General features: G+C 36.7%; 1 protein-coding gene across 1 annotated transcript in view; it reads right to left on the reverse strand.

Moving 5' to 3' along the window:
- VWDE (von Willebrand factor D and EGF domains) overlaps window positions 1-24,307 on the reverse strand; it is a 45,258-nt gene that overhangs the window by 5,934 nt on the left and 15,017 nt on the right. The window contains exons 4-25 of the mRNA XM_058830800.1: window positions 22,708-22,773; window positions 21,669-21,928; window positions 20,191-20,280; window positions 18,992-19,136; window positions 18,106-18,320; window positions 17,680-17,753; window positions 15,492-15,765; window positions 15,202-15,410; window positions 13,765-14,750; window positions 12,419-12,555; window positions 9,250-9,405; window positions 8,574-8,678; window positions 8,113-8,227; window positions 6,498-6,748; window positions 6,157-6,376; window positions 5,493-5,630; window positions 4,847-4,909; window positions 2,854-3,534; window positions 2,451-2,546; window positions 2,270-2,365; window positions 1,657-1,752; window positions 317-412 (exon numbers count right to left, since the gene is read on the reverse strand). Of these exons, the coding sequence (XP_058686783.1) occupies window positions 317-412; window positions 1,657-1,752; window positions 2,270-2,365; window positions 2,451-2,546; window positions 2,854-3,534; window positions 4,847-4,909; window positions 5,493-5,630; window positions 6,157-6,376; window positions 6,498-6,748; window positions 8,113-8,227; window positions 8,574-8,678; window positions 9,250-9,405; window positions 12,419-12,555; window positions 13,765-14,750; window positions 15,202-15,410; window positions 15,492-15,765; window positions 17,680-17,753; window positions 18,106-18,320; window positions 18,992-19,136; window positions 20,191-20,280; window positions 21,669-21,928; window positions 22,708-22,773 (4,569 nt within the window). The remainder of the gene's footprint in view (window positions 1-316; window positions 413-1,656; window positions 1,753-2,269; window positions 2,366-2,450; window positions 2,547-2,853; window positions 3,535-4,846; window positions 4,910-5,492; window positions 5,631-6,156; window positions 6,377-6,497; window positions 6,749-8,112; window positions 8,228-8,573; window positions 8,679-9,249; window positions 9,406-12,418; window positions 12,556-13,764; window positions 14,751-15,201; window positions 15,411-15,491; window positions 15,766-17,679; window positions 17,754-18,105; window positions 18,321-18,991; window positions 19,137-20,190; window positions 20,281-21,668; window positions 21,929-22,707; window positions 22,774-24,307) is intronic.

Raw genomic sequence — 24,307 nt, forward strand, 5'->3', positions numbered from 1 at the left:
GGGAAGCACAACATCCAAATAAAATCTATAAAATATGTGTGTCTGCTTCAAGTACAAGAATAAGCATCTAAGATAACTGCAGGTAATGCCATTCCCGTAGAATGACATCTTTACCCCAAATTAAAGGATCAGCGTAAGACTTCCCAGAGGTGCTGCTGGCAGCAGAACTTACAAGCAGAGACTCAAGGGAGTGTGGGGCTCTGCAGCAGAGAACAGCTTCCTGTTGCTGCCACTTGAGCCATGCAGTTCCAAATTTCAAACAGTGGGAGGTCCTATGGATGTTCTCCCAGGAACATGGAAGTTGCAGGGGTATTACCTGTGCTGCAGGTGGGTCCGTACCAGCCCGGGTTACACTGGCAGATGTCTGGAGTGAGACATTTGCCACCATTTTCACAGTGTCTGTTGCAAACCACTACCAGCCAAGAAGGTGGGCAAAAACATAAGAGAAGGCAGGGGAGGAGACGGGGGTAGAAGGACAAGAAAGAGATACATTACAAATTATTCTTGATTTGTTTTTCAGTTATTTCCCAAAAATTAACACTGGAGGTAACATACAATTCCTAGCTGAAGAGGAATTGCTGACCAGAATAACCTAGTCTCAAACCCATAATAGCAAGCACAGATTTACAACGGTAAATAAAGTGTCTTTCCATGCAAATATCCATGGTCTGGTTATATTTAGTGTTAAAAATGTAGAAGTTTAAATAAAAATTCTAAACCAAAAGAGAAATGCAATACTAAGAAACAAATGGACTGTGCTACGTGATGCGGCTGCATGCACACAGGAACAGGAGACTGACAAGCAAAGACATTAACGTATATCATGGCTGGGGAAAACCATGAATCACTTCTTCAGGAAAACATCTCATTCTTTTTAGTACTCCGTCACAAAAAGCAGCATTTTTTGTCAGAACTGAAATTAGAACAAGAAAAACTTAAAACCAAAAGTCCTGGGACTTGAGAGAAGGCAAAGGATTTTCTGAATTCAGGGTCAATAATGCAATGGTACATTCAGGTGAACAGTATATGAACAGCATGTGTAAATTTGGATTCTCTGAAGGATACAAATTACCCATGGAAAATCTACCCAAAATCTGGAGTTACCAAATTGCAGCATGTATGATTTGATATGTAAAAGACAATTTATGTGAGACAAAGTAATTCCAATCTTTCATCTATGATCACAGCAAATTTTTCAGTTTTCAGGCCAGGTAAAAGGAAAGAAGACACCATAATGTGCTTCTGAATTCAATTTTCCTGTAGCCCAGCCTTTCTGACACACCATTCACTGACCAGCTTCTGAATGTACCCCAGTATCTAATCAATCTGAGCTGATAGATGTTAAAAAGCTGTCAGGACACATGAAACATCTGTGTGTTTTTCTAAAGGTAGTATGTACTCAATTTTTCCATGTTTGTGAATCATAAAATATAAATTATTTGCAGCTTTTATAGTGCATTATGTTTTTGCAGTTATGTGCAAATATTACCTGATGTTCAAAAAGCCCAGGTATGGGAACCTTCAAAGAGGCACAGGTATTATGTCATTTGCTAGCATTAGACAGAAGGCATAAAAAATTTAAACCATAATTTGCTTTCTTGCTCCTGAAGAACAGGAAAACTGCTGTGTATTTTTCTCTTATTCTCTTTTGCTTACTTGTATCACATCTTGGTCCCACAAAACCATATGGGCAGGTGCAGAGATTTCTGGCCAAGCATGTGCCTCCATTTTGACACGGTGGTTTACAGTGTGCTGCAGATACAGGATTATGTTCAAGAAATCACATCTAGAAATATGCATGGACTGGTTATGCTTTATAAAAAATGAAATGTTACTGTCAGTGAGCAAAAAACTGGAAATAAAATAAGGAGACACATGCAATGCCTTTTGACAAGACTAAGTAACAGGAACAACTGCACTTCAATAGCACAGAGTCCCAACATTGATGGTCACTCTGAAGAAAAGAAAGCTAACACAATTTCCAGACAGGGCTTCCCAGTCTTCAGGAGTGGTTAGCTTAGAGGCAACTACATTCACTGGTGAACTGCCGTTCTAAATTTGAAAGCGAAATTTAGGAATATCCAATCATAAGCAGCATTTACAGTGTATATCAAGAAAATCAGGACATATACCAAAAGGTAACTCTGTTAAGTTCTGTTAAAGTGACACTAAAATGAACACACCTTCATGCTATCAGAACAAACAGTAATGGGAGTGGTTCACAGCATCTTTTGGGTAGTTATGGATTTAAAGCAAAAACTGCATTTACCTTCCTCACAGGTGGAGCCACTGTATCCAGGTAAACACTCACAGATGTTGGGCTTAATGCACTTCCCATTGTTTTTGCAATCAGGTTTGCAGAGAGCTGTAAAAGAAAATCAACAGCACTCTGCAAATCATTAATTTGTGTATATGAGTTACCACAGGCAAAATTAACTTGCCATACTCACCAGCCTGACAGTTATAACCAGCATAACCAGGCTTGCATTTGCAAATATTGGCTGCCACACACTCCATATTTTTGCCACAGGGTTGTCTACATCTTGCTGAAAGGCAATGAAGAAAACGAAGGAATAAGGAAAATGAAAGTGGCATTTTAGCACATTGTGTCTTGCCTAATGTAGTGAACCAATCACAGAGAATCCATTATGTCACTGCCCATAAATGCGCATCAGGAAAGTATTTTTAAGTGCATCCATACAACTAAAAGCCTGCAGGCTATGCCAGTATTAATAATGAAAATGAGAAAATTCAATACACCACGCTTTCCACTGATAACAATATACTTGCAAGTTATAAAGACATCTCAAGATTCTTTTCTTCAAAGCATTTAAATGCAATAATTTGTAATACCTCTGCAAGTGAAGCCATCTCCATAATAACCGTAAGGACAACGACCACACTTGACACTGCCATCCTGACTTGGCTCACAGGGTACACCAGGAAAACAAGGTAAATCAGAACAGGTCACTGCTTTAGGAATCACTGTTTCACTCAATTCTTCAGGAAGCATTTTTGATGGGACAGTGACTTCAACAAGGGTAAAAGGTAAATGACTTGCTTTATGCTTAGTTAATCGGTGCAGAACTCTCTGAGCATTTCCACCTTTGAACGCTTTGTCTGGCAAAGTATTTCCTTTGCCTATACTCGCTCTGCTGCTAGGGGAAGTCTTCCTGCTGCTCTCAAAATAGCTCAAGGCCTCAACTTGTGCCCTTGTTTTCTTCTCAGGCGATATAGCATGGCTCCTTGAAGATGCAGCCTTTACAGCATGTACTGAAGAACTGTTTTCCACATCAGCAAGGTGACCACTGATGGTGCCTAGAGCATGAGCAATGTTTCTAGTAACCACAGGTTGTACAGAAGCACTTCTCTGAGTATCAGGTGTCTTCCAGGCAGTGATGGCTTTTACTGTGGAGGCTGGTGGTGTGCTGCTACTGACCATTTCTGTAGAAATAAATTTCTTTGGGACATCTGTAGAACTGGGAATATAACTTGACATGCTTAAAACCCTCTCAAAGGATGATGGTTGAAAACCTACAGTATATTAGAAAGAAAAGGGGGAGAAGTATGTGATTACCATCAGACTCTTTTTCCCTTTGAGGGTAGGGAATGTTTTCTGAACAGATAAGATTCGGTGCTACAGGAAATCTCTCCCTGTGCTATGTCAGAATGTAAATATACAGTAGATCTTAAGTGGGAGAATTAGAGAAAATCAAGGTATTCTGATAACAACCTCTCCCACCCTCACCATGGCCTTTTCTGGGCTGGAAGATAAGGACAAAGCACTCTTTATCGGAGGCATGATTTATAGGAGCAGAGACTTTCCCCTATTAGGTCAATAAACAGATTTACTGTCAGCAAATTATCAGTTCCATATATTGCTTTCATCAAGGTAACTGAAAGAATTTAAAGCAAATACATTGTATATGGTTCATCAGTGTGTTTAAGCACTAAAAGTAGAGAAAACCACATGTATGTAGATGCTCATACATACTGATGCACCATGGACAGTATTCTATTGGAATAAGCCACCAACTTGTAGCACAAGTATTACTGTGTTTTATTCTTCAAACTTTTTAATCAACTTTTTTAAATTTTCTGCATGGGTTTTAGTAGTGGGATATTTAAACCATGTAATAAACATCAGAGACAATGGAGGAATGAAACCCTAACCTATTTATAACTAGAAAATGGTTTACAAAAGGTTAAACTTTACTGAATCGTAATATAGTGTGGTCTCCCACAGCTGAAAAGCAAACCATTTTGCAGCTGATGAATTATCCAGCACTGGCAGTGCAGTAAGAAGTGCAGTAAGAGAGTCTTCCTTCCCCCCAAAAAACGATTCAGAGATAAAGGGAAAAGACACATGAGACTTTCCTACAAAGCAACACCCAGCAGGCACAGACCTGGAAATGCCAGCAACTGCATTTACAGAGTTTTGGAATAAAGACATTCGATTGCCATATCCTTCACCTCTCCTTTGAGTTAAAGTAGGAAAATGGCATTCAATGTAATGCCATAAACTTCTGTTTATCTCATATAGCAGATGTCTCTATCCCCGTGTTATATATTTTATGTCAGTGGTTGGTCACTAAAACAAAAGGCAACTGTAAGAGTATCATACATCACACTGCAAATAAAATCGCTTGACTGACCCAAGGGATTTGTTGATATTGACATTTCAGTCTCATTTTTCAGATCAGAATACAAACCCAGTAATTAATAAACTGTGTCAAACTGAAAAACAAAGTGAGTAGCATAAAACTGACTAAAACCTTTATTTGCCAGCTATATTCTTATCAGTATGTGAATCAGAAATTCCATTTTCTTCAGGAAAAAAAATCACCTTTATTCCCTCCAATTTCTCTCGTGGAATCCTTCCTTCCAACATCAGTGTCATCAAAACTTTCTGAAAAGGTGCAAAAGTACATTAGTAGTGCACAGAAGTAGCTACATTTGTTTAAATTCAAATTAATTACAAGTAGAGTTAAAATTTTATTACATAAAAACAACTCAAAATTCAGAAAGTAGATAAAAGTTAAAAAATGTTTCTTGAAAGTTTTTTAACAGAGTATTTTAAAAATACAAGTTATTCAGTAATTGCACATAAATAAATATTTGGCAGCTGCCTTGACTTAGGTAAACAGTTCTATGTTAATCTAATAGAAATAGATTTTTTCAATAATTTATTAATTTATCAAATTATGAAAATAATGAAGAAAAAAATGCCAAAAATATTCCACTGCATTATTCTACTTCCAGGTAAATGAATGGGGATGTGTTTTTTATCTGTTTTCTACACTAGAAAAAGGGTTTTACAGCTGTGTTGACCCAGTACAGTCTAATATTGCCATCAGCAGAGACACAGCCCTGTTTTGCTGACTACTGAAAAGAGTTCTAAGATATTGTTAGAAACATGAAGCACAATCAAAAATATTTTATCTGAATGACAGTAAGACAATACCATTTTTCTGAAAATGAAATAATTTTACCATGACATGACTTCCCATCTCCTTGCAGATTATTTGGGCATGGACCACAATAGTAAGAACCAAAAGTATTGAAGCAAAATACTCCAGGGAAGCAAGGACTGGATGCACATTCATCTACATCCTCTTGACAATTTTTACCTGTATTGAAATACAGATTTAATTTTTTTATAATATTGTGTCACTAGACTTTGATGGTGTGTTTATAAATGTACAATGTATGCAAGTGCTGAGAAAAAAAACAGTGCAGCCAATCATTTCAGTACATCTAATAAGAACTGCTGATAAGGTTTGCTAGTCACGTTTTTTCATCTCATAGCAAGTATTTTGCTTATTGTAGAATTTGGACAAGAAGGGCTGTGTGGGCTACATGCTTATCTGCAGGAGGAATCTCCTGTGTTTTCCTGTGTTGATGAATTTACCTTCGTAGAGGAAAACAATGCAAATTAGCTTTCATAATGAACTAAAATAAAAAACTATTTTAGCCATGCAAGAAAAATTTTGAAGTCTATCATATATCTGTACCACAAGACCATAAAGCTTCTTTGTAATACAATAGTAAGTTATTTATGGTGAAAAATTAAAAAAGAAAATTGTAGACATAAAATTAAAAACTCCTATTCATCATTAAACATGATAAATGCATGTGAATAAAGTAGCAATTTACCTTGAAGTTCATGTGGACATTCACAGTAATAGCTGTTTATTCCATCCACACATCTGCCAATACCACACTGGTTAAGTTTACAGTCATCAGTATTCACTTGACAGAGATCACCTTCAAATCCAGCCACACACACACAAAGATATCTTCCACTTCCAGGTGGGAAATTAATGTTTGTCACACATGTGCCATTATTTAGGCAATCACATGATTTTACACTGACCTACAAGACACGCCCAATAAGACAGTTTTCTTTTTTTTTTTAATGAACTAGCAATCAATTCTGTAAATAGATAACTTAGGTATCTTATTAGTAAGTGTCATTTTACTGTAATATTCATTACCTCTATTTCTACCTTAGTCGTTGCATTGCAGTCATCTGACAAAGAAAACGTTAATTTATGGGCATTCATTGACACAGCTTTCCACAAAAGGAGACCTGATGGGGAAAGACTGGCACCTTCTGGACCAGAATCCAATGTGAAATGAATAGCAGAGCCCTCTGGATCTGAAGCCAAAAACTGATACAAAAAATCTTCTCCATAAAATGTCTGTAGCATACCCTGAAAAGTTTCAAGCACTGGAGGCTGGTTACCTGTAACAAAGGACATATTTTCCTCTTCTAAGGAAAAGTTGCAATATACTTATAAAAATTAAAAGGAACATGTCTTTCTACTAAAGAAATCCCATGTACTTATCTCTCTTAAATTCTAATGTCATTTAAATGGCACAGGAAAAACACTTGATATTTTCGATACTAGCAAGTGACTGCTGCAGGCAGGAATCCACCCACTATGGCAAAAACCATGAAGGAAGAAGAAGAAGGTGCAATCAGTGTTTCAGTTGCTAAACTCTCTTGTTCCTAACATTATTTGCCTTGCAGAAGAGACTGTGCTCCTTAGGTTTGGAGCATTGCCTCTGCCTTCATTTCTGATTTTGGCTGTATTGAATTCCAGTCCATAACATGGCTGTAACATGGAAATCCCTTGACTCCCTGTCTGCTGGATGAATTTCATATTATTCCTCCCATTCACATCTCATCCTTTTAGAATAGGTCTATCTACCTTGGCTGTCAGTACAAGTTTGAACTGGGACAAGATTCACCATGACAGGCACCAGAAGTCCCAGTCAGACAGGACCTCTCCTGATCAAGGCAGAGTCTTGATTTCATGAGCATTTCACTCATGAAGACACTTAGAGGATGCTTGTATTTGTGATGTTGTAGACCTGGGTTGGCAGGATAAGCTGGATGGCTAATATGAAACCTCCAAAACACATTTGATTCAATGAAGGGACCAAGGTGAAGTGTATATCCAAAGACTAAAATCTGCACCAAAAGAGGTACAACTTCTGTGTTGGAACTTCGTACTACAGAGAAGGAAAATTAAAAATTTAGGCTTAAGTTTTCCCTTCATAGTGTGGTTTCTAACTGGACTGGAGTACAACAGCCTCGGATGTACTTGCAAGTATTTAGGCCATGTATCTATGCCATCAATGTAAATGATGCCCAGATATTAAGTGTCTAATAAATATGACATGTAATTTAATTTAATTTGTGATCTCCACATGTTTGTAAGCAGAATAATTTATTGAAAAATACCTGTTACACCTATATGTTAAAGACAAAAGTATGTGGATGTAGCTGTGCTAAATATCAAGACTCCAAAGTGCTAATTAGACTGAAAGTTGTTAATTTTCATTAGTTATTTGTAATGGCTACAGCAGGAGAGTCAGGGAAAGCAAAGTAAGATATTACATATATGGTCTGGAAACAACAATTTAATATGTAATTAATATATATATATAATATATATATATAATTTTATATAATTTTCAGAAACTAATAGAAATGCCAAAACACTTACCTAGTTAAACTTAAAACATCACTGTTACCATAAATTTAGAAATTTTGCACACTTTCAGCTACTTGATATTAAAAAAGAACTATTTAGAACTTACTTTCAAGAACTGACCAAGTTAATTTTGATAAGTCAGGTCTGCACAGTAAGCAAGGGCTGGTTGGATTTGTGTCTCCTTCACCATAACAGAGTCCATCTATGTTGCATGTTTTCTCCTTTTAGAGAAATGAAAATGTGATACTTTAATGCTTTTGGTTATCAAACTGGTTGTAAATTTGTAAGTATCAAACAAAATGTAATCATTCTGCACTTCTATTAAACAACTAAGCTTGTTTTTAAATCTAAACAACTGCTAGTAGGTTTGGTTTTATGTGGTAACTATATGAAGAGCTTTTGGTTTGACTTTTTACATTTAAAATTGCCTCATCTCAGCTTCTCTTTCTGTGCATTGAAAATTCCTGTTGGAAAAAAGAACAGGGTATATTCTGCTAATTTTTCTACCTTTTTTTCTCAGCTTAAAATAATGCATATTTTCATAATAGAGAGTAGTGAAACACATACCTTTAATGTACATAGCCCAGATTCTTGTGGTTCACATGTCTGACAGGCTCCGTCATATAATGTTATTGTTTTAGAGTTGCTATAAACAAATCCATCATTAGAAATCTGCAAGGTGAGCAGTAAAAATGGATTAACTGATACAGGTATGAATATATCACCCACATGGTCTGCTAGCATGAGCTTCCACTCATTGACAGACATGGAGGTGTCTAAACTTTCCCAACAGTCATCCTCCTGCCAAGGAGTCTAGGCAGATTTTGACCAACTACACATCAGTGTCTACTTTAAGGTAAATTGAATTGTTTGTAGGGTCTATTGACCTTATTGACTCCACCTGTATGAGAGCTCAGATATCTGCTCACAGGGATTTGTACATGTGGCTGAGCTCAACTCAGTTCTACCAAAGATGGATCCAAGGTAATTTGAAATACTCTTAAGGTAACTACCTGGCCTTTAACTTCTGCTCTTGAAGAACATGTGTCTCCTACAGTCCCCTTGTAGGAGAATGCTATCAAACGATACTTGACACTTAAGCTTAGGTGACAAGACTGAGGCCCCAAGTTAAGCAAGTTGACTTGTCCCCTTAGTACCATTAAATAAAGGATAATATCTATGTGATATATTTTCATCTTAACAGGAATATTTGTAAATGAATAGTTGAAATTTCTGAAAGTACCTTTATTTGCCATCTGGCAATGGGTTTGTCGTCAACCACATCCATGACATCAGACTGCTGGCCATCATTCAGTAACTGGCAGTCGACAGTCCTGGCATTTTGGAAGGCAGCTGGCATAGTTAGAGGTTCTCCAGGAATCCACTGTCTATCACTATACTGAATATTAAGACAGAAAATTTGTTTTTCACTGAAATACATCATGAAAACATTTTTACCAGAGAAAAACTCCCCATGTGTTACAGTGTTTGAACAAGTCCAATGTGTCTGGATTAGAATGCAGTGGCAAATATTAGATGACAGTATTTGCACACACAGATTTTTAACTAAGCCTGCTACCGTAGAGGAGCAGGCAGAGAAGTCTTTCCTGACACATGGCCCTTTGGCACTGCATTGCCAAGGATGAGCAGTCCTTCCAGCTGGAAGGTAATAGGAGGGTGAAACAGTGGGTGATCCTCAAACACCACTGATCTGACGTGCAAGGGACTCTGTTCCACTCCATCTCTGCTCCCGTGCCAGGAGAGGATCTAGTCTAAGGAACATGAGGGTTTTGGCAGGGCTCAGAAATCATTCTGGGTGTTGGGGGCAATACTGGTAGTTGGCCATTAGCCCTTGAACAAACCAATAGGTTGTTCAATAGAACATGACACTGCTGACCTGCAGACCTTTCTCGTAAACTGTTGTGAGGACAAGGCATCCAAGGATCCATCTTGAGAGTTCAAAATAATAGAATAAGGATGATAATACTATTTGACTGAAGCAATGATGTGGAAGTAGGGATAAGCATATGGAAAATAAATAAAATGAGATAGAGCTAAGAATTCATGCAGACTAAGAATCAAGAGAACAGCAAGTAAAAAGGATTTTGAGCTTGAGTAGTTTTTACTGAGCTGGCATCTTTTTTTATTTACTGGAGCCAATCAAAACATTTTTTCAATCCCAATCCTCACATGAAAAGTCATCTGCTGTATAGGCCTTGCCTTCTTTTTTGTTTTTTTTTAAATAGAAAAAGAAACACTTTGGCTAAAAAGATGTATGTCCTACTTCTGCTCCAACCACACATTTTTTTCTTTCACCTTATATTTATTTAAGGAATTCACAGCAAAGGTAAGTATAGAAGCTAAATATTTCTAAACATGTAATTTTGAGTGCATTTAGTACTGTAACCTTTGAAATGTGATAGTCTACTGTTGCCCTGAAAACTAAGCCTTCTGATCTTGTTTTCGTAACTACAAACATAAGTTGTTTATCATATTCCTTCTAAGAAATGTCCTTTGATGGATGTTTTGCATGACCAGTGTGATTGGGAACATGGTAACTTAGTTATCCAATCCCTGGTCATAGTCAAGAATCTATAAATACTGGAGTCAGAGAATAAAGTTACTTCTTTTTCCTGTCATACCACTGAGATGTGTTCGTGTGAATCATTCCGTGTCCTTTAGCGACAGTCTACTTCATCAGAAACCTTTTGTTACTAGCTGGAGGCAAGTTCAGATAATGTTTTCAGAAACAGTTTAACCTTTCAAAAGCCAATTAAAAAGCCTTCAGATCTGTAAGTATTCCAGCTCATAAAGTTCATAGAAACCAGAGTTCAATGCATAACAGAAGGAAATAAAACTGCATTTTTGTTTTGCAGAGATTAAACATACTCTCATCCTTTTACTTTTAAATTCTCCATCTCTGTAATCACAGGTTCCTGGCCATTTCCTACCCAAACCTCTATCAAGTATCTACCCTAAACTGGGAAAGACAGCCCATGAACAATAGATTTGATTTAACATTTCAAAAGTGAAAATATTGAAAAGAAAAAGAAACTCTAAATTTTGTCAACATGCCTCTTCTACAAAATTTTGATCATTTAAATTCAATCTCAAAATATGTGCAGTTCTATATTGTTGCAAGTCTATTGACATTTCCTTACATTCACTTTTTCTCCAGCCTGAAAAAATAAACAAAAAAACAGCACCCCAAACTTCCTTTCTTTCTTATTTTCAAGGAAAAAATTCACAGCTTTCTCCTCAACTGCAGCTAATAGCAGTAAAATGGCTCTTGTCACTAAAAGTGACTAATTAGGAAGATTTTGTGTAGGGAGCCAAACACAGCACCACCAAGAGAGATTTCAGAACATTTTACCATGAATTAAAACCAAGACATTTCAAACTGTGATAAGTGAACTCCCAGTAATTGTCTTACTGTGAGCTTGGGCTAAAAGTCTTTTAATATATGGGGACCGTAAACTTAGTCTTGACAGTCATTTCAAGCCAACCTGAGTGGATACATATCGAGTTTAAGAAAAATCTATACTCAGCATTGCCTAATCTATCAAAATAATTTCAGCATCTTCTGGAAATAGCTAAGGAAATCTATTGTCTCAGGAACAAAATTTCCCATTGAATGGCTCCCCTTTTGCCAGCTCTCGACCCCTCCATCATCACACCAATAAAATACAGTTTTACTTTTAGCTTTTTTGTTCTCATGTCTAAAATGACATAAAAACTTGTAATTGCTGACCATTTATTTCAGGCTACAACTTGTAAATTGCTTATATATTTGCCTTGATTTTTTTTTTTTTTAAAGAATGAGCAGTAACAGTCTCGCTACATAAACTCCCCTTAAGTTTACAGTGAAACATTTTTTAATCTCCTGTTCAAACCTGACACATATCATTAAATAGCCATAGTATTCTACCTCTGGGAAATGGACAACATATCAAAAACACCTTTATCTTCTCCTAATAGATTTATTATGTTTATAAAAGGCTATTTCAAGCATTAGATTTGAGACAGAAATCTAGTAATGGCTTTAACCTTGCTGTCCTTTTTCAAAGAAGTGGTACTTCAATTACTCTCCATAAGCACTTAAAAATACAACGATGTACTGGTTGTTACTAATAGGGCTGCCCTTGCCCTTTTCTGATGGATAGCTGCTGTATGCTGTTATCTCCTTCCCAGCTGCTGAACATTCCCATTATGTTCTGTATTTCTCTTATCGTGGAGGAAATGGCAATCTTGCAAAACTCTTGAGTGTTTGCTGCAAAGTGCTGAGTGCCTTTGCTTTTAGCTTCCACTAAAGCATTGGGTTGTGCCCACATCAATGAATAAAATGTTTGACATTTTGTCCCTTGTTTTTTAAGAAGTTTAAAATGCAACTGTCACTATTCAGGGAGCCCTACCTGCAATTTGATGATTTCACATTTCAGGTTCAATGAGTCTTTGAAGCCATGTCCAAACACTCTCACTGATGTGCATTCATACTGTCGGATATCACACAGCCCAGCATTCTCCAGCTCTGTAATTTCTGGAGCCTGGTCTTGGAAGCAGAGATTAGACAATAAATGCTAGTACGAGAACTCATTCATATACATTTACATTATGCAACATATTTATTTTTCTATCCAACCATGAAAACTATGTAAACAAGAAAATCTGGACCCAGCTGAAGGGAAGCATAAACAGAAAGATTTTATACTGTTAAACTGAAACTTTAAATTTAAAGTTAGGCTTCTGTCTTCTCTTGGAACCTCAGTATTAGGAAGCTGAGAAATTTCAACTGATAACAAACACTTGTGAATATGTTTTGCTTTTTCAATTATGCTTCTTTATATCAGACTTCCAGAATAAAATTGAAATGAAACTAAGGCCTTAGAAATAGGAACTGAAAAGGAAAAAGTTGTGCAATAATTTGTATAGGGATTTATATAGGGATTATTTTTTATTAAAAGCTAAAAACTTAAAACAAAAACAAAGCCCAGAAACAACCCAAATCTCAGATGGAAGTTATTTCAGGAGATAAATTAACACACCAGAACACTCAAAAATATTTTTTTGAGGTAAAACCAGCTTATTTTATTCCTCTTGAAGTAAAGTATTTCTGATTATTCTATTCCTTCTTTCTCTATTTGCTCTTAAATAAGTCATTAAAACAAAAACACCATTGCAAACCAAAATATTAACAGGTTTTATTTTGAAAGAATTTTGACTTTGGTAGTACTGTTCGTATTTTTCCAGTAATTTTTCAACTGAACTTTTAGGGAATATTTTACCTACTGAAAATGAAAAAAAAAAACCCTGCCCAGCACTATTTGCTATACCTCTTTTTTCTTCATCACCAATTCTCTAACCATTAGCTTACAGAGATGTAACACCACTGAAGACAAAACCATTCCACTTAAGAGTTAATAAACAGGATTACATAAACTATAGAAACCTAGGGGAGGAATGAATATGGTATATTTTCCCTGAAGGAGATAGCATGTGGAAACATTGCCAGTCTCTTGGGGCTACACTCTGCATTGCAAACTGACTTTTTTAATCTGACCTATTAGAAACTAAGCTCATGTTTTGTCCTTGGAAACAAGAAGGCTGAATGCAAAATAATTACAGCTGTAGTAAACTGTAACTAAATAATTGAGAACCCTTGTCCATGCACAAAAGCAGGAGAGAAAGGCAGCAAAACAAATACACTTTGCACAAATACTGAGAACATTATTGAAGTAACTCTCATTTTCTCCCTACTTACCAGACAGTATGCTGCAGTCATATGAGCTGTAGCCTTGAAAACATGCACAGCCCCATTCTGTACATTCCCCATTACCACTGCAGAGACTGGGACACTTTAAAGCAGTAAGTAGACTCTCAACCGACTCTTCAAGTTCCTGTGGGTTGTAATTTACTTCTTCTAAAATTCTTTTCTCACATTCATTCTCCAGCAGAGCTACGGAAGCTTCTGCCCAACCGAGGTCATCTTTCAGCAGCAAATCTTTAACACACATATCGATGGCATCCCCCGTTCGCCTGCCAAGGAGGGCACCACAGGATCTGCCTATGCTGGAATTAGCTACTGCCTGCTGGCACAGGAACAAAGCACTAGATTCAGTGAGGCCTGAAGGTGTGGGCCAAGAAGGAAGGAGCTTTTCATCTGTGTCAGTGGCATGGTCCTCTGGGAAAAAATAACTATATCCCTCTAAATCTGTTTGGCTGAGACTTTGGAAGACAAATACTGGATGGTATTCATAATAATTTTGGCGCTTCCTTCTACTTGTAGCAGACTGACTTTTGTGAAAGTGACTGCTGTAATGGTGAGAATTTCTCCTAATGTATAAGCTTGAACTTCCCTCTCTGTCTGTACCTGTATCTCCCACTGAGGTGGCAGAGAGATGCGAGTTTACTAGTGATGTTTTGTGAAGTTTGGTTTGATTATTCTGCCTCTGCAAAAGTGCAGATGAATCCATTTCGTGTGCAGATGAACGTTTCTTTAAGCCCCTGACAAGATCAGCTGGACCAAGATATTCAGCAGTGACATCCAGTCCTGGTATCAAAGAAAGAAATCTACCATTTTCACTTTCTGTACAAGACAGAGGAGATTCTGACTGAGTAACTGTCTGCAGTTTGTTTGCTGGTTGATATAATCCGGCATCTTCAAGTGTACAGTCACAGAAGAAAATTCTTCTAGAGGACGTTAATGAAGCAGGTGTCTTGTCAAACAAGCTTTCTCCTGGTAAAATTCTAGTGAGGAAAGGAAAAGGTGAAATTGTATCATCTGAACTATTTTCTTTGTGTTATTAAAGTATTAACTGTTTTTTGTTCTTTGTTGTTTCATACTTCTACAGCATAAGTCTGCAGCACACAGCTGTAGTTAAACACCAGTTAAAACACAAAACTGCAGGAGTAACTTATAAAAGGATTGAGATGAGTGGACATTTTCTGAATACCTTGGTACTTCTGTTCCACACCTAATCAAACTAATCTTACATCATAATGCTTAAATACTTACTTGGCAATTAAGTTTCAAATTTCTCTTAAATTAATTACAGAATGTAATTATGACATTCTAATATCAACTTAAAAACTTAAGGAGAATTTTTCAATTATTATTTTTACAAGTTTTTAAGAGTGTGAAGGAAAGGTACAACCAAAAATGATGGCCATTGATTTATCAACAGAAGCATTTTGTTACCTCCATTCCTTAATAAAAGAAAAAGGAACATTAGCATTGTTTGGGATTTCCATGCCACTCGCAGTGTGATAGTCATTCTCTGGATTTCCATCAAAGGTGCCACAGAGTCCCACTGTATGTCTGTAATCTGAACTGGGCGCCCTAAGTGTTATGCTCATTCCCCATTCACTCACATCAGCACGAACGAAAGCTCCAGAAGAAAACAAAATCTAAAAAGAGTTTGAAGATAGCATCATGAGAAACACGACTTTTTATTTTACCTGTTCTGTAAGTAACTATTTACCACTTACTGTTACTTTTCTTCCTAGGTAGGATTCAGTGATTCTGACATTGCTTCCTGTTGTGTCTCTGTTTATTACAGATAAGTGTGGCTGTGATTCATGCAGCTGACCACTGCACATGTCAAATGCAATTATATCACTTCCTTCCTTAGCAACAAAGCCACAGTTGCAGGATGCTGGGTAGTGAAGACTTCCACAGTCCCACTGGCGAACATGAACTTCAAAATCTCGAGATGTACTCTTGTAGAGAACAAATGTTCCTGTTTTAAAATTGTCATAGACTCTAGAATCAAAAGAATAACACATGATATCACTTTGGTTGTGAAATAATTGTATCACTCCATGTCAGCAACTTTATTTTCAAACAGATTTCTATATTTGGTGAACATTGATACTGAAACTCATTTTCCTAAGTCAGAAAAAACAGTACAGCCCCCAGAGCAAAACACAGCTTTATCCTGAGCAAACATCTTCATATCTTCCTCTGAGCAGCTATAAATTAAATAAAAAATAAAAAATTTTAAAAAAATCTTATTTCTCAGCAGAAAAGAAGGATCATGAGTGGAATATATGTAGACAATGGCTATGAATGGAAACATAAGCATGAAGCCACTGCCATTCTTTGATTTTAACAACGCATATGGAGGGTACTTCTTAACCTTTGTGTTTCTACAATGGTACACCTATGTAGCAAGAGCAATAAGATGCATAACAGTGTGCATGTGGGGGCAGCTGCTGAAAACTGCACAAGTACCCTTGACAAAATGATTTAGAAAGTCACATCCTTTTCAAAAGGTCTGCTTTATTAAGATGGAGATGCTTATTCCCAATGATCATTTAAGATGAAAACCATAAATAGCAACTTGTTTTTTTTCCTTAGGGTTAGCCATCTGTCCCCTGAAGCAAGGTTAAAATAGCCAATTTAATGATTCAGCAGCAAGGGAAAAAAAAATAGAAAAAAAGCAGAAAGAAAACCCTCAAACTTTTGCTGTAAGTTTAATAGCCTCTTGGCTATAAATGGCATTTGACAGTTGATTGTAGACTGTCAAATTGCTTTGTGTATTATGGGCCAACAGACAAATTGCAGATGGCTGCACTACTGGGACTGCATCAGATTGTCCATAATTCAGTAGGTAATTAGTTTCCTCAGTTTGAAAAATAAAATAGCAACATAATTTATCCTTAAAAAGAAAGCTATTTCTCTGCAGCATCATGCTTCCAGACAGACCACATTGCAGTAAAACACTGCTTCAAGAGAAAGCTTGATCACAATGCTTCCATGGTTACAATGCCCAGTTAAGACATCCCTAAAATTTCCACTGAAGGAGAAACTGCAAGACAAGGATAAGCCCATTGACTTTATTAGTAGTAGTAAAGTTCTATCAGAGACCCAATCACAACTTTGATTTCCCCTTCTGTTATGTGTGGGCTGAACACCCTTTTTTGGAGGCAACATATCCTCTTCTTCCCACCCTGCCACCTGAAATGTGCTTCTGCTGAACAAAGAATATAAAACTCACAGGTGTGGAGCCTGTATTTGTTCAGACATCCTTTGTGAATCAGAAATACCTTGTAAGAAAAAAGCACTTCAAAGCCAGCTGTGGCTAAAAAAGCTGTTTTCACTTCAAAAACCTTTTTGGCCAGTGATGTGCACGTGACAGCAGCAAATAAACTGCTTTCAATGCCACTGATAAATGTAGCAAAATGTTACCCAGACAGCAGACAGCTTCTCGTAATTCTATCCTTACAAGGATTCAGATACTGACACACAGAAATAGGGAAACTATGCTTTTGTTTGGAAACACCACTGCATTAAAAGTTTTGTTTACTCAATCATTTCATCATGGTTCATATTTAATTTATGAACATTTATATTTTTTGAAGTCAACAGACTCCACAGTTACCACTCCTCTTGTCCATTTGCTTCATTCTCTTGCCAAAACCCCAAAACTTGCCTTTAGAAATGTAAATATTACAAATCTCATAAAGCACATTTACAGTCAAAAAAAAATTGTAAAGCACTCGGTGCAATTTCAGGAAACTACAGCTTACTTGTATCACCAGCACAGATTTAGAATAAATACAGAAATAATTAAAGAAATAAAACAAACCAACCCAAAAAATAAAACAAACCCCAAAACCCACCCAAAAAAGCTCCCAACACGCTTAAAATTAAGAGCAGCAAGCCAGTAATTACCTTCCATCAAAAGTAATTATATGAGGGTCAGTAAATGAGTAGCAGTAGCTAGTGGGCAGATCCTTAACTGTAATCTTCAAAAGAAAGAAAAAAATGTAAAACATGTCAGGTTAGGATATAAATGCACTCGGGCACATTATTTACCTTATGGTAGTAGTTTAAATTCTAATAAGTATATTATATTATACTTTTAAGATTAATATTAAAATTTAAGATTCATCAATCTTAGTAGTTACTTCAATATTAAAATGTAAAAACAAAAAAAATTCTAATGAAAACACAGAATTTCAAGAAAAAATAAAGCAACTAAAATCCACCACTTAGAAATCTTGCTGTGAATCAGCAAGTCAGAACCGAAATAAAAGCTTCACTAACACCAACCACACTTCTGAACAGTTTACAGATCTTAACACTAAGATTTTCAACCTGTGTGCTTTCTGGAACATAGCCATTCCACAGGAAATTCTCACTGGATATAGGTTCGACTGCAATTCTGGTAATCCTGTCTCCATCCTGCATGAAGTCTGTCACAGCAGTGAAATAAACTACAGCTTGGCTACAGATTCCATTACTGCAGGATTTCTGGAGAAGATCCACATGACAAGAAGAAAGAGCCAAGTTTAGACCTAATTGCTCTTTACCTGTTTTAAAGAAAATACATCATTAGTGAGTTCCTCCTCTAAATAAGCCACATTCACCACACTAGTGTTAATATAGATGCTAACTTATTTACACACACTTTTATAAATTAAAATAATCATGCATTTTTCTTGGGTTTGGTCATGCAAAAAACCTGCTCTCTGCCTCTTCATACACACACCTGAGACAATGTTTTTGCATTCCCCAGTTTGATAGACAAATGAAAATCATAATAGGCTTGATAACATGAAAAGAAATGGTTGTCTGCATAGGCAAGGCTCCTCCTGGTTCACAGGATTTGTGCTTGAGAAAATATTACAGAAAATGGCTACAAGAGTGAAAAACTATGACTTTGTGACTGCATATACAATACTTGCAATGCAACAGATAAACAAAATTACCTGAATTATAAACTTTACAAGTAGAACTCTGTCTATTCAAATTAAAGAATGTGGCTCTAATATCAATGTCTACCAAAGCATCTGCAAACTTTAACAAGTAATTCTTTCATATTTTCAGCAGCATCATTATAGACTCTGAAAACTTGAACATTTTAGGAAATATTTTGCAGTATAACAACTTCTCTGAAGAAGGAAACCAACACAGTATTTATAAAAAGATACAAAAATATAATTAAATAAACAAAATGTAACAAAATAAGGGCAATACTTACCTTCATCAACACTGTTTAATCTTAGTGAGATTTTGCAGTCACTTTTTAGCTGGCTAAATTCAGGACAAGGAATAGGAACGCTACTTTCTATTGTCAGTCTGTATTCCTTCCCATCTTCTGATATATCATATGTTTCTGGATGTATCTAGCACAGAAGAAATTGTACTTAAAATGTAATTTTGTGAGTAAACTGCAGCACTGCTTCCTAATCAGCTAGGAGTGTTTATTTACATGGGCTGAGGAGCAGAGCACATTGAGGAGGGGATGCAGACACAGCAGCCATAATCTTCAAGAGGTGGATAAAGGCAAGAAAAAAGGTCAGCTAGAAAGGAGGGAGTTAGCAAAACACATTTTCACCACAAACCACATTCCACCACCTTGGAAGCTAAGATTCAAACAGCTTTGTGTACGGTCTGTGTGGGAAGAAGGAAATGGGAAGCTACCTAAAGGTAACAATTCCAAAAGAATTTGGAAGCACCATGTTTCTGCTGGGATTCTTCTCTGCAAGCTTACAATACAGATCACCAAAAACACATAATCAAAAATTCAATTAGAGACCAGTAACAGGAGCCTACAGCTGATCTTGGTAGGCTGGATGAAGTCCTGAATGCAACCTCACAAGGAAACAGAGAACATATTGCCTCTTTGCAGGGTACACTGCAGAACTACACACATGAGAGAAATCTGGGCCCCAATCCTACAGAAACAGGCTCAGGCTAAGTCAGCAGGACTATACCCAATATGTAACTAATGACACGCAGTCTGTCTTTATGGAACTGGGGTTCCATTCTTGGCCAGCAAATGGGTCTCTGTAGCTCTATTCACAACAGGAACTAAAACTAGTTTGGCACTTGGCCTCTGACCAAGCAGCACAGCATAGCCCAGCCCACCTTCCAGCTACCCCCCTGCAAGCCCAGACCAGGCTGGCTCAGACTTGGTGAGCACAGCATCAGTCATCTCCAGCTGCTGGAAACCAAGGCCTGCACTGTGTGTACCAATTCAGCCTTCCTGCACCTTGAGTACGTGGGGAGCACACAAACCACTGCGACTCTCTTCATTCTGGACAAATTTAAGTCTACCCCAGTCGACAACAGGCTTTATTAATTCACAATTTATACATTTTAAGTGCCGTCTAGTCAGAGGACTGACTGCTCGCAATACTCAAAAATTCCACCTACATTATGTTTTTACAAAGTTACCTTAATTCCAGCAAAAAATTCCTTGCTCTCAACTGAAGAGCTTTGTATATCTGGCTTCTCCATGAAAAAAGAAGAACTGCTACAGTAGACCTGTAGGGTAAAAACAGAATAACAGAATACTTTTTTGGTATGAAGTGGTCACATGATGACAAAACTCGGCCACAATGGTCAGTTAATTAATAATGGTGAATTATGGCTAGTCTTCCAGTTGCACCAGAAGGTACCAGTTTCCAATGGTACTTGGTGAATACAGCTAAAGAAAAACCACAGAAACAGACTGAATATCCTAGGACCTTTTCCTGGCATATTCTACCAGTGCTGCAGAGATTTCTTCAACTAATGGCTGCAAACAAATAGTATTTAATGAAGACTTTAAAAATCTTTTCTGAAGCATTTCTGCAACCAATGATATCTATGAAAATGTATTTTATACTTGTTTACATGTTATTTACTTTTTTTCCCATTTCATAGTTTTTGCCTTTTGTTTAGCAACCATCAGTTCTCAGATTATGTTTTTCCTGATGTTATAGACCTGGATAATCTCAAGATGAGGAATTCAGTCTGATTTCCCTCCACTGAACCTGTTTCATGCTACTAGGCACTGTGGTTTTGTTTTGGCTTGCTGTTTGTTTTTGTGTTTATTTTTATTTTGCTGTATCCATTTTGAAAGGTACTGACCACACATGCAGTACTTCCAATCCCGAAAAAAATAAAGTGATTCAGTGATACCTCAAAGCAGGAGGTAGCTCATGATTGTGCCTTTCCTTTTGACTGTCACCAAGCCAACACTGTCAGGCAAGTCTTCACAAAGTCTCCATATGATTTTTGGGCAGTAACATTGCTATCCATAAGCCACCCAGGCAGCCTGACTTTGGCTTGAACATGCATATGCATACCAACCATGGGGTTTTTTGGTTTTTATTTTCTCCAGGAAAAATTAACATATATTTTGGTATATATAAGTAAAAGATGTATTGATTTTTTCTATGCTTAGGCTTCCCAAACTTACTTTGAGAGCCTAAGTCTTCTTCTGGTGCAGTGGAATGTAAGGCTTTTGATCGCAGAGAGTAAAACATAGACACAAAACCAGTAAGCAGCAGCTCATCCAAAGGAAAAAAATACGTATCTAAGGAATCAACAACACAGCTTTTCACAACCTCTGGCTCTTACAGCCTCCCACTGACATCAAGTTGCATCCAAAAATCCTCTCAATTTACATTATTCAAATAAAAATTTACCTCCTGGAGGAATACTGCACTGTATTGAGACAATCAATCCCAAAACCTCAGAGACAGTGGTAGTTAAATTTCTGTGATATTTACACATTCATATGGGAAGTTGGAGTAAATAAGTAGAAGAAGTAGGGTTCTGCCAAGAAAAATTGTACAGCAAGGTGCTGGACCTCTCTAAAAACTGCTAGTGTCTACTGAGACATATTTACAAATATACCAAGAAATCATAATAATGCTTTAACATACTCTGTCTCCAAGTCTGACGTTTATCCCATCTAGTTCTAGAAGTGAGAAGGTATGAACTGCTGTTTCATGTGTAAGTTCTTCTTTAGCACCTTCAGGAGAAAGTCTTGACCAAATTACAATGAATCCAACAGAGCTGTTTGCAAAAGGAATGCCAAAGGTACACCTTAGGTAGATGCTGCCTTTGATCATCTCTGCTACAACTTCAGGAACAGATGGAAGTGGTGGTGACACAGATGGAGATGGTGTAGGAGCCAGGTTACCTAGTCAAACAGAAATGTGGTTTGTGCTTTTTATTCTGTGCAAAATCAGTATTGGATGTAATGACATTGACATCTTCTGCCAATTAATGCACTAATAATATTTACCTTTTTATATGTGGAAATACTACATAATTTCTTAAGAGAATCAAAGAAAAAATGTGTATCTTCCTTTAATAATTATTAAACCGAGAAAAAATCTTTATGAACTTTTGATTATATTCTAGACAATTAGAAGGTGCTAAAGAGGAGGAAAAAACCAATCCAAATAAACCTAAACCAAAGACAGTAAAAAACAAGAGAATAAAATGCATTTAAATATTTCAATAGGCAAGAGAGAGCAACATGCAAAGGAATGTGCCTTACAGAAGAATAATTTCACTATTTATGAAAAAAGTGGGGGAAAGAAAAAGCAAAAAGGAAAAATAAGAAGGCTATTTAGAAAGGAACAGAATAAGCAATGATATGATTTGCAGTTACCTCTTATATTTTACTCCTGAAGAATCAAAGTAATCTGTCAGTCAGCATCATTACAGTTACTTTTTGACATTTTGATAGCTACTCAAAATATTCTGTGAAAGAACTTTTGTAAATCCAAGTTTGTCTGAAATTACCTCCAAAGTGCTCATTTTGCAGCAAAACAAGCAATGCTGTTGATAACATGAACACGTTTTTATTATTATTTATTATTTAGTGATATTCAAGTCAGAATATCAGTAAATGTTGACATTATTGGGTCACAGATGCACAGAAAACCTTGAAAATCAAAAGAAGATACTCACTGCTACAGACGCCTTCAACTTCCATTCCCTCAGGATCACAGGTCTGTGGCCTTGCATCTGAAACAACTATAAAGTGATTTTACATTGTATATTCACACACACACAGAGTATGAAGACCAGTGCTCTTAGATCATAAACCAAATGTCACAAAACTCTAATTGAAGTGCAAGTTTTCAGAATAGAAGCAATCTTGTAATTGAATCCATGTGCAGCTATGACAGCAGTGAGCACAATGTTTTGTGCTAGAAATTATCTAGGAGGAAGGGTACAGAACATTCTACTACAACTTTTACTGCTGATGTGCTCAGCCAATATTTATACACGTTGGCAGGAATAAAACAGAATTATACTATTCTCTGAAATATCTATTTTGTCTCTCCAAATTCTGAACACTTATTCTTTAACTGCAACCGTGGACAGCGAAATGCAATGCAGACATTTCTTTCAAACCTGCTTTGAAAGAAATCACCTTTCCTGCAGAAGCCTAGGAAAAAGTGCTTGTGGACTGCTATTGTTTTGTATTTTGAATGCTATAGGTAAATAAGTGGAATTTGACTTAAACATGAAAATGCCAGTTAGTCACTCTATTCAAACTACATCATAAGGGCAGCAGCAGCGCTGGAAATCCCATTCACCAAAAAGAATGAAGAGCAGACTTTGCTGTTCCACACTTCAGTGGTATAATGTCTGAATTCCTTAGCATGTAGAGGACAGATGAAAATTTGCATCAGGTATTTACAGCTGTCAAGTTTTAAAGAGAAAAAACATGGTAACCTAGATACAAAAAGCAGTACAACAGAACGATGTGCTTCACATGATAACATCATCTTGAATATGTGCATTTAAACTCAAAATGTGTTTCAGATTTACAGTGTTCAGTAGAGGCAAATAAGAATTATGCTTTTTGCCCGCTTTGTTTTGAGGTAGTAAAAATTTGCTAGCTTGCTGTCTAGCTATGGTTTTACACCTTCCTTCCTCATCATGTACCAGGATCCAAAGTAAATGCAAGTCCTATTGTGCAGAAGTTTTTCACTGTTTCAGGCACATGCTTACTGAACCCTTAGAGAATGTCTTAACAATTCTGTTAAGCAGTTGAAAGTAGTCAGCAACAGAGAACATGACTCCAAGCAATACAGCATATGATGCATGAAAATACTGCTAGTATTTTCATAATGGTGTGTTGAGCTAATAAGAATTTCCTACTACACTAATTTGTCACTGTTTCACAGTATTTATAACTGTAAGGATTTAACCTTGGCTTGCTTATCTGAAAAATCTGTCATGAATAATGAAATACTGAAGTTTTGAGCTCTGAACACCAACATACTTTTGCAGCGCAAGCAGCCAAGACAATAGAAGACATTGTTAAAAAGGTCTCTTTTCTCACAGTACTAATAAAATGTGTATAAGTAGAGCATTTCTGTGTTGAATTTTCTTCTAGCAACAATATGTATGCACTCCAGAAGGGTGATTAGAATTACAACAAAAATACTCCTAACAGTGCTAAATAATAATTGACAGTTTGATCAAGTTCTTAAGAAAAAAATTTTCTGATACATAATTCTATGCATGTTCAGTAATGGCTATTTGGACAATCTGA

This window comes from Poecile atricapillus, chromosome 2 (genome assembly GCF_030490865.1).
Source record: "Poecile atricapillus isolate bPoeAtr1 chromosome 2, bPoeAtr1.hap1, whole genome shotgun sequence".
In the NCBI taxonomy this organism is placed as follows: Eukaryota; Metazoa; Chordata; class Aves; order Passeriformes; family Paridae; genus Poecile; species Poecile atricapillus.